General features: G+C 42.1%; 2 protein-coding genes across 5 annotated transcripts in view; both read right to left on the reverse strand.

Annotated features, from left to right (window-relative positions):
* LOC112664990 (zinc finger protein 501) overlaps nt 1–2,208 on the reverse strand; it is a 25,731-nt gene extending 23,523 nt beyond the window's left edge. Inside the window, exon 1 of the mRNA XM_035700543.2 lies at nt 2,084–2,208. The gene's annotated coding sequence lies outside the window, so the exon portion shown is untranslated. The remainder of the gene's footprint in view (nt 1–2,083) is intronic.
* The window catches only part of LOC118351144 (zinc finger protein 2-like), a 10,918-nt gene extending 3,117 nt beyond the window's left edge, over nt 1–7,801 (reverse strand). Inside the window, exons 1-5 of one of the 4 annotated variants that reach the window (XM_049096168.1) lie at nt 7,696–7,801; nt 4,835–5,193; nt 3,322–3,406; nt 2,084–2,210; nt 97–210 (exon numbers count right to left, since the gene is read on the reverse strand). In XM_049096168.1, the coding sequence (XP_048952125.1) occupies nt 97–210; nt 2,084–2,210; nt 3,322–3,354 (274 nt within the window). In that variant the 5' untranslated portion in view covers nt 3,355–3,406; nt 4,835–5,193; nt 7,696–7,801. Of the gene's footprint in view, nt 1–96; nt 211–2,083; nt 2,211–3,321; nt 3,407–4,834; nt 5,194–6,652 lie in introns of all 4 variants that reach the window. The other 3 variants (XM_035700547.2, XM_049096169.1, XM_049096167.1) reach the window with 3 other exon arrangements.
* Nucleotides 7,802–10,992: the final 3,191 nt, after the last annotated feature.

Below are 10,992 nucleotides of genomic sequence, written 5' to 3' on the forward strand. Positions count from 1 at the left end.
AGGGCAGTGACCATCTCCACAGGCCTATGACCATCCCAAGGTGTGGTCTCTAAGTGAACTGTCCAGCAAAATCCCATCTGCCCAGTTCACACATACCTAGAAAAGTGTTTGCTGGGACTTCTCTTTCTTCATCTTCCTGAAAATCAAAATTCCATGGCTCTTCACCTCTCTTCAACTGGAAAATCACATCAGGTTTAGGAACTAGAAGTCCTGCTCCCAAAGGACAAAATGAGAAATGGCTGTTTGGGATAGAAATTCACAACCCTCCTAGGGTGTAATAAAATCCCCTTTCTCTCTAGGGAGGAAAATGGAAGTATCCAAAAAACATATGCTCATTTCTAACATAAGATGCTAATTCTCATTCTCTGAAGGGAAGTCAATACTGACTTTCTAGAAAATCCAAATTAGATCTATTGAAGTAGTTCATGAATTCTTCTCTGATCTAGGAACCTACTCAAATGGAACTAGTATTCTTGTGAGTTGAAGGAAAATTCTTAGCTTAGAGAAGTGAAATATGGAGAAGGTTCTGCATCTCAAGGGACGAAGGTGAAGAAGCTACCCCATTTTCTTTTGTGGTTTTTAAAAATAATAATAGATTTGTATCCCTTAATTATACTTCTGTGCAATTATACTGAATTTGATGCAACTATAAATCAAACTGGAACAGTTTAAGAAATATTATTTAATTTAGATGCAGTTAATATTAAACATTTAAAACTGAAAACACTAATAATTTTTTATAAATCTTTAAAAAGATAAATTATAATACCTTTGGCTTTTAATGATTTAAAGCAGTGATATTTATTTTTATTTTTAAAAAATATTTATTTATTTATTCATGAGAGACACAGAGAAAGGGGCGGAGACATAGGCAGAGGGAGAAGGCTTCTTAGGGGGAGCCCAATGTGGTACTTGATCCCAGGACCCTGGCCTCACACCCTGAGCCAAAGGCAGATGCTCAACCACTGAGCTACCCAGGCATCCCTAAAGTAGTGTCATTTATAAATGTCATATATAAATAAATTTATATAATAACATACATAAATTTTCTATATTTAGTTTTTAAATGCATTATTAAATGTTTAAGACATACAAAAGGCATAAAGACTCAAATATCTACAAACCACCATCTGACTTAAAAAATAAACATTAACAGTAAATTGAAGCCCCTCCCCAATGCCCTCCCTTTTCCCCCCATGAGGTAACCATTATACTAAATTTGGTGTTCATCACTGTGTCTTTAAAAATGTCTCCTTCTTTGTAGTTTTCCAGACTTTTTCTTTTTTTTTTTAATCTTTTTTTTTTAATTTTTTATTTATTTATGATAGTCACACAGAGAGAGAGAGAGAGAGAGAGAGAGAGAGGCAGACATAGGTAGAGGGAGAAGCAGGCTCCATGCACCGGGAGCCCGACATGGGATTCAATCCCGGGTCTCTAGGATCCAGACTTTTTCTATGCATACAGATATACGTTGTAAATGTACTCAGGTTCAAAAAAAAAAAAAAATGTACTCAGGTTCCAATCATTTCATATCCTGCTTTTATTATTTAATAATATATCATTAGTATCTTTCTAACTCTATAAATATCATTCATGGTTAAGGCCCATACTATACTGTAGTCCATTATGGATATATAATGATTCATTTACCTAGATCCCTATTACCAAGTGCCTGCATTGTTTCCATTGTTTCACAATTTTAGATAAAAACAGAGAAACATTTATCTAATTTTGTCTTATGGCAATTCCCAGGAAAGGGGCATTTTCCATTTTATATAATAAAAATTTTTGCTTAAAGCTAGGGTCTCAGACCAAATTTCACTTATCCTACAGACTCTATCCAGATCAAAATGGCCATTTACTGACAGTGTTGACAGTCATTAGTTAAATACAAACAATAAAAGGCAAATGAACTCACAAACGATTCATACCCTTCCTGGGGATCTATCCAAAGGTGTACAAGTCTGCCCCCGTAAGAAAAGAAGGGCCATCTTCTTTACACACACACACACACACACACACACACACACACACACACACACACAATGGCAGATTCTGAGTAACTGCAGAAAGTCACGCTTACCCAAAGAAACAAAATCCTGATAGTTCTCCAGCATCACTTCCCTGTAAAGGGCCCTCTGAGCAGGGACCAGTTGCTTCCACTCATCCTTTGAAAACTTCACAGCCACATCCTTAAATTTAAGAGACTTCTGAAAAGACAAACATGTTCTTACTCATCTATAGGTCTTCTTTTATGTCTCACCAAGGAAGACAAAATAATACAGCACCGGAAGACACATAGAATAGGAAAGAAATGGTTTTAATGATGTAAGGGCACTGGATATTTTGCATAAGAGGTACAGGTCCTAGGGGCACCTTGAGTGGCTCAGTGAGTTAGGTGTTTGGCTCTTGATCTCATCTCAGGTCTTGATCTCAGGATTATGAGTTCAAGCCCCATGTTGGGCTGCACACTGGGTGTGGAGACTAATTAAAAAAAAAAAGAAGATGGGGTACCTGGGTGGCTCAGTCAGTTAGAGTCTGCCTTAGGCTCAGGTCATGATCTCTGGGTCCTGGGACTGGAGCCCAAGTCAGGCTCTTTCTCTCCCTCTGCCCTCCCCACGGCTTGTGATTAATTTTTTTTTCCTCTCTCTCTCAAATAAACAAAATCTTAAAAAAATAAAAATAAAAAGAACTATAGGTCTGTGACCTGAGGCATGAAACTCTTGGTGATGACCTCATGTCATCGTATCCATGGCAGAGCCTCTAAACTTCAGGGATACTGTTATTAGCCTCAATTTTTTAAATTACAAAATTAAAGAATTAGATGATCTTTAAATTCCCTTCCTGCTCTAATATTCATGGATCCATGAGATTTCAGCTGAACAACTGATCCTTAAGTCAAGGGAAGATCTCTGATAAGTATATGAGGAGCAGAAGATACATTTAAGAACTAAAACTGGAGAAAAAAAGATAAAAAATATGGTATCCCTTTGAAAAGAATAGAATATACCAGACTAGATGATTCAGAATTTTTATATTCTCATGAAAGTTCTCTAAGCACTCCCTGAGCTCATTGCTAAGGGCATAGCTGCCCCAATCCTCTGCTCCCCAATCATTACAAAACACATGATGGGGCTGGTCACCAAGGCTTTATGAAGGGCCATTCAGAAGATCCCTACAATTGTGTTGTATGGTGAGAAAGAAGAGAATCTGAAGATAGAAAAAGTACTAGTCATCTCTACAGAGCCCAACTTCTACCATAACAGGACCAATCTCCAAGGATGGCAAAGAACCTCTGGACTGAAGAGAAGGCCAACTCACCTGCCATCTGGCTGTTAGGGGCACAGCTGCCATTCTTTCCTCTTCTATGTTCTCTTGGAAAAGGCCCAGGCCAGAGTTGGCTAAGCTAGAGAAGGAAACATAAAAGAGGCCAATTCCATTTTGTAGTTGTCTGACCCAGACTAAAAATCTCTACATATTGGGGGATCCCTGGGTGGCTCTGCGGTTTGGCGCCTGCCTTTGGCCCAGGGCGTGATCCTGGAGTCCCGGGATCGAGTTCCACATCAGGCTCCCTGCATGGAGCCTGCTTCTCCCTCTGCCTGTGTCTCTGCCTCTCTCTCTCTCTCTGTGTCTCTCATGAATAAATAAATAAAATCTTAAAAAAAAATCTCTACATATCAATTAGGTATGAAACAGCCCTCACTCTCAATACTCTACAAAGAACAAAGCAAGTCTAGAAGTAAATTCACCCTTTCCCAGGGCATGGAAATTATGGATATTGCCACAACTCTGTTCCTGAGTTAGCAGCTTCCTGGGAACAGAACCCACATCAGAAACCTAATAAAAATCAAATAGTTTACAATGAAGTTGATTTTTACCCCATTTAATAAGTCTATAAGGATTGTGTTCTGTAGTATTTTGACATAAATAAGCCATTTAATAAATAACTCAATTTGACTTTCAAATTCACGATGACCAGGAGATTGTTTATACGAACATTTTTTTGTAAGGCTACTATGAAGCCTTTACGAGCAGGAATAAAAAAAGTAAAAGCAAATTACTGTATTACTGTATTAGTCAAGTTTTATTTAGTTCTAAGGATGAGAAATACTTTCAAGACAGCTCAGGTGTTATTTTTAGGGTACAAGGGGCATTATAAGGATACTATAATTAAACAGCATCTAGGACTCATGACATTTGTGGCCCCTACCAGGATCTAAAGAACACTGGCTTCCTGTCCTAACTCCTTCCTGATTGCCAAAGGTCCCAAGTACAGGTTCAATAAAGTGACTGAATCTTATTCAACCCAGAAACAGAGTCAGACACCAGATGCTAGAAATTCCAGCCAGTTTATTTAGGTTCATTTTGTTGTTGTTGTTGTTGTTAGAGCCATTGTTTAGTTTATTTATTTATTTCCACATCAATATGGGGCCTGAACTCACAACCCTACACTCAAGAGTTGTACATTCTTCCAACTGAGCCAAGCACCCCTGTCAGTCATTTTTTGTTTCTACAGAACTAGGAGGTTATGCACAGAATGACACCCAGCTATTCAATGGTGAGTCCATGTCTGAATACATTTGCTTCTCTAGCAAGAGAAGAAGGGCAGCAAGACCAACCAGGATGGCCTGATTGACCACTGCCCCTACAGCATTGGCTGGCATCACAGAAGACCATGGGAAGTAAAGGATTAGCTAGAGAGCTAGGGTGTCCAAGAGGGTATTGTCACCGGCAGAGGCAGACAGGCCCCACCCCAATTTTGGTTCCAATACTGAGAATGATGATGCCATACACACAAACACAGACCAAGTATATGAAAGGGTTTATTACTTACATAATTGAGGTCTTTTGGAGAGATCAGGGCAAGCCCCTTAAGCAGATCCCAAATGGCTTGAGTGAGGAAAGGAGACTGTGTTTTTATTGTGGTTAGGGCCAGGGTGAGCATTCCTACATGCCCACAGGAAGGGGTCTGTGTGATGTGAATCTCTTGCCAATGCCCAGGAAGAGAGCATTCAGGCTTCCTTATCAGATTGTCCAGGTGTGGGACACAAGTGGAAAAAGCTGTCAGCACTCAAATATCAGAAAGTGAAGGCAGACTCCACAGAGTAACTATACATCTGGAATAGGATGAAGAGTCTCTAGTCGTACTCATCTCTGGGCCTGATAGGGAGACAGTCTGTGATATAACAGTACCTGGAAGACATAAGAGGTAATAATATTCTCATGAGAAAGATTCCTTCATCTAACAGAAGTTTTATTCAGAGAAGTCTGAAAAACCCTTCCAGGAGAGGAGCCAGGAACAATGGTCTCCCCAAGGTTGCCAATGGAGAATGCTAGAACAGCATCCTGTCAGGGTTTTATTACAAAGGCTGTTGCAAGATGGAGTCAGTACCACTAGGGAGGGCAGAAGAGTAGAAAAAGAAAGAGGGTAAAGGGACCTATCAATGCTCGTCTGAGGCTGATCTATGTAATACAATCCACACAATCCAGTAGGATAAGTCACATTTGGCACCATCTTCTGGATTCTAATTATGGTTGTGATCCACTACCAATTAGATTTTATTATTTTCATTAATAGACTTGTATACTCTGGTGGATACTGAAGGATAATGATGGTCCTGTACATCTTTCTCTCTTGCTCTTAAGATCTCTACATAGAGAACCTGGATGTGCCACAGTGGACATTTAGAATGGCCAAGAGCAAAATTATGCTTATAATTTCTATGTATGCAGGCCATCGGACATGTGCTAGGAGGTGACCACAAAGGAGAATGGTGCTAGAACAAAGGGTGCTTTCTAAAGCCATCAAGGGCTAGATGGGTCTTATATCTCTTCATCCCCCAAGAGAATGTTTCAGAACATTCTCCTCTGTACAGAGAAGGTTCAATGAGGTCTTTAACTCCCAGCCCTCCAGGGCTTATGGATCTCACACCCACAATTAACTGGCCAATGCTTCTGTGTCTCCTGCTTAGAATTCTCAAGAACATATTGGTTGCTAGCCATTGAGAGATCAATGACCTTAGATCATGTTTCCACCTCTTGCCCACTCAGCCATTTCCAAGGAGCAAAAGGAGAGTAGTTCTTAGAGAAGGAATATGTAGTCATATTTCAAGGTGAGTGACAGGCAGCAAGCTGCAGCTATTGTTCTGTCTCTTGAACTCTGCCAACACTTCACACTTTTCAAGGAAATTGCTTTACCCACATCCATACAATAGTAACTGACTCTATTTCCTGGCCTAAACTGATGGGCATCTGAACCAACTAGTCCTTCCCATGAAATTTTGGAAGTGGAACCAAGAAAAAGAAGTCCATCTCTTCTCATGAGGCTCCACTTGAGGGCATGAAAACTTGGGAGACCTCGAGAGTCACATTTTGTCATACAATCTGAGAGCCGAAAAAGCCAGTCACCAGTGACAGGGAAATATAAAACTTAAATACATACAGAAGCAGAAGCAAGGGATTAAGAGAGAGTCTTGAATTTGTTCCATCCCCAGTTCGTTTACACACCTGTAGTCTTTTCTTTGGGGCTCTGTGACCTAACCAAGTATCCTCAAAATGAATCCCCCTCATACTAGTTTGTGCAGGGCTTTGGTAATTTGCAACCCAAGAAGACCTAAGACAGGTAGCAAAGGCAAGCTTCCATCTTCCTCACCTGAGGTTTCATTGTTCATGTTCTGCTACTAGACCTCACCTCTTAAGTGCTCTTTGGAGTCCTGGGAGTATAGAGCAGACAGGGCATCCTGTCTTCATCCATCTTCATTGGTTCTATGACTCAGAACCAAAAGGGGATATTAACCTTAAGATGCCCACCAATGTCATTAAAATAAGCTAAGGATGTTTCCAGCCAAGCCTAGAAACTCTTTTCCAATCTACAACCAAATGGACCCACATCATGAAACAAAGAGTCGGGGTCTTTATCTTCTTTGAACTCTCAGATTTCTGATTCAATCACCCAGTATATAAGTATCTTTATATCTTTATCCTTCCAAGTAGGCAGTAAATCTTGGGAATCAAATCTTGCTTTCTTCAAAGCATATAGTACTCATATAGTACTCAAGAAGTATCTGATTAATTGAAATACCAAGTTTTGCACGAAGTCTGGTTGGTGTTGGAAAGCAGTACTCAGAAGAGGGAGCGCCGCTGGGCAGCTCCAACAAGCCTGGTGGAAGACGTTGAAACCCCTGGACCCGGCCCAGGGAACAGAGAAATGAGCCGCTGAGTGCTTTCCGGGAAAGACGGACCAGCAGGTTTCAGCGGAGTCAGTTCACTCCTGGGGTACTGAACCCCTAGCCCGGGTAAGCAGGGGAAGGACCGCACGGCTTCGGAAGGAAGGAGAGGGGAGGAAATGCGCCATTCTGCCGGGGAACACGCCCTGCGGAGCGCGGCCCTGCGCACCCCAGGGCACGTCATTTCACGCTCCGGGACCAGGCTACCGACATCTCACTTCACCTCGCGGCCACGTCATCACCCGGAGTCCCGCAGGGAATGCAGCGGGCGCCTCCATCCCTGCCCCGCAGGAGGTCGGATCAAGGTCAAGGATGGTTCGGGGCGGAGCCAGGGATAGTTCGAAACACCCCCATTGCGATTCCACCCTCACCTCACTGCGCCTCGCATCCCTCCTTCCTTGTCTGCCCTTCCTTCAACACCTCCCTCCCTCGGCCGCCGCTCTCACCACGCCCGACCCGTGGTCCTCACCTTGGGTGCCAGCCGGCTCGCAGCGGCCCCACAAGGCGCAAGGACCACAGAGCGCCTGCGCGAAGTGCCCTCGGAAACTACGACTCCCAGAAGGCCGCGGGCGCAGCGGAAACCCTGAGGCCCAGCCCCTTCTCGGAGGTCCCGCCCCCTGGGGTACCAATCCGGTTCTTGAATGCGTCATTCAAAAGGTGGTAGGGATCGCTTCTCGGCCTTTCGGCTAAGATCAAGTGCAAAAGGGCTAGGAGACATTTGTAGGAAAAATGAAGGGAGGGCAGCCCGGGTGGCCCAGAGGTTTAGCGCCGCCTTTGGCCCAGGGTGTGGTCCTGGAGACCCAGGATCGAGTCCCATGTCGGGGTCCCTGCGTGGAGCCTGCTTCTCCCTCTGCCTGTGCCTGTGTCTCTGCTACTCTCTCTGTGTCTCTCATGAATAAGTCTGTTAATTTTTTTTTCTTTTTTTAAATGAAGGGAAGCAGAGGAGTGAAGAACCAAAGCTGTCTCCTGGGCCTGTTCACCTGCCCTAGGCCGACTCCCTACTGCGGGCCCCTCTCTTCTTAGGCAGCTTTCTGTCTAGTTCAGCCTGTGCTCCTCAGGCATCTGCTACTTCACCTTCTCCCTCACTTACCATATTTGCCCGTAATTAAGTATACAAATTTGCCTTTTTAAAAAAAATGTCCATTCTACTGCCCTTTCCAATTATAACAATAAACAAGGGCTACACTTGGGCTTTGCAATTATATCAGTTAATATTTCTTCATGCCTGACACCATAGTCACGGGGAATTTGATGACGGCATAGAGGTCAACCTGTTTCTCCTGGGGGAGCTTTTTTGGAGGATATTTGGACTACCTTCCGAGAGGCAGTGTCTTGGGCCATCAGAATGTAGATGCCATCTTTTTGTGTGTGTGTGACTGTGGGCGCCTTTCAGCACTGCTTTATTGGCCTCAGCCTCCAAAGCCTTTGCTTTGGCTTCTGCTTCAGAAGGGCAAAGTTTTCCTCCTTTGCCTTCCATGCAATCTTCGTGAAAAGGCGAATGACCTCTTGACCACTTGGCGACATTGAATGGTTTTTATTCTATTTCTTCAAAGTCTTTCCTTTGACCCTGTTCTCACCTAATGTTTCTCTTACCTCCCTGTCTTCTATTCATTCTCCTTTTATGGGCTCTTCCTCTCTTCATTCCTGTTAAATCTCAGTGTTCTTCAAGGACCTATCCTAGATCCTAGTCTCTTCCTACACACACCTTCATAAGCTATTTCCCACCACTCCTATGGTTTCAGATACCATCCATATATCTGAGATCACTCTTCAGCTTCAGTCTGCCCACAGAACATTCTGGATATTTCAGATATGTATGTCTGGATATTTCACAAGCATTTCAAGCTCAATTTCAAATGAGCTCACTCTCTACCCTCATACCAAACACCTTGGGTGCACTACCTTATATTCTCTTGGCCTAAACTTTACCTCAGCCATCTTTTGCACAAACGTAATCAGATAAGCCCTTGCTTCAGTTGTACCCCATACTTGTCACTTTCCTCCCTAGTGTTAGTTTTTGATTACGCCACAGAGAATGACTACAGAAACCGTTGGTGTTCATGCAGCAACACTTAACCAATGGGGCCAGTAGACAAATGCTCCCCACTTCAAAGCAGACAATTCTGAGGCTTATTCAACAGGACTCCCCAGGTCCCAGTGGGATTGAGCCTCAGTTGCCCAAGGCAGTGACCAACTTGATTACATATTGTTTCTTGGCTTTTACTCCTTCTCTTTTTAACAGCTACTGTCATTAGTGTAATGAGTAACTTCAGTATTTTAATTATTTAAATCTTGCTTTATCAAATTATGGTATAATGCAAACAAAATAAATATCTCAGTGGCAGACCAATAAAAGTAAATTGCTAGTATGTTCAGTTACGTTAAATTTACACTGCTATTGGTGGATCAACTTAATGGGTATAGAAAAGAATGTGTTAACTAGATCAGTGGCTACATATCAAAGAGCACTTTATAGCTATCTTCCAAAATAGAAACAAGGCAAAGCACAGAACTAGCCACAGTGACTTCACTTCATTAGATTTTCTGTAATATCAGAGATAGTTAACTTCTAGTATCTAGCTTTTTTTTTTTTTTTTTTTTTTTTTTTTTTTAGTATCTAGCTTTTTGACTAGCAAATCAAGGAACTGGAAAGGAAATGGTGGGATGAATCACTCCCAGGTCCTCCAACTTTATCATCATGGCTATAATTTTCCTCACTGTTTTATATTGACAATTTTGGAGTGGTGGGGGAGCTCCAGTGATTTCTACTGGGTACGTCTATTGCCAGCACCCATTCATGCTTTGCCATTCTAATAGAACACCCCCCTCCCTCCAGATCATAATGGATTCTCATATCCTGCTGAGAAAAAGGTGAAATGATCACACAAAGTATCTTATTTTTCACTAACTGGCAAACCTAGGTATTTCCTCCTCCATATCCGGATTGGGTTGTTAGAGGTTCCTAAGTAAAATCTCTTCCCCAATTGAGATAACAAAAGATCCAACTCGGAACAAAGGAGTCAGGTACACAGAGATCAAAGCAGCTGTTTTGAGATCTGTTAAAAATGTGTCTGAGGGATGGTAACAAGAGACTTCCAGGACTTGGATCCCACTTGACCTACTGAAAGCAGAAGACTGCCTTCTACAGGTGCAGCGTGCTTGCCACATGGACAGAAGCAAGCATCCCTCCAACATCTCCAATGATCAGAATAACCCCTTTATCTTTTCCCTCTAAAATCTCCTGATGGCTATCCAAATCTGTGTTTGATACAGTAGCCTCTGGCCACAGGTGGCTACTGAGCACTTGAAATGTGGCTAGTCTGAATTTGAGATGTGCTCTAAATACAAAGTGGTTGAATATTTCGTTTTTTAAAAAAGGATGTAGGGGGGTGCCTGGATGGCTCAGTGGTTGAGCATCTGCCTTTGGCTGGTCTTGATCCTGGGGTCCTGGATTGAGTCCCACATTGGGCTCCCCACGGGGAGCCTGCTTCTTGCTCTGCCTATGTCTCTGCCTGTGTGTTTCTCATGAATAAATAAAATTTAAAAAAATTAAAAAGGATGTTTCAATAATTTAAATATTGATTACATGTTGAAATAACATGGAGTGAAAATTTTAAATATTTGAATTAAATTCAAATATTTATTGAATGAATTATTAAAACTAATTCCACCAGTTTCATTTTCAATTTTAAAAATATGGCATACTTCCAGTTTGACCAATTCCTGATTCCAAGATTTGATACTACTAATGATCATTTGGTGAAGC

The sequence above is a fragment of the Canis lupus genome, chromosome 17 (assembly GCF_003254725.2).
Source record: "Canis lupus dingo isolate Sandy chromosome 17, ASM325472v2, whole genome shotgun sequence".
NCBI classification, from domain to species: Eukaryota; Metazoa; Chordata; class Mammalia; order Carnivora; family Canidae; genus Canis; species Canis lupus.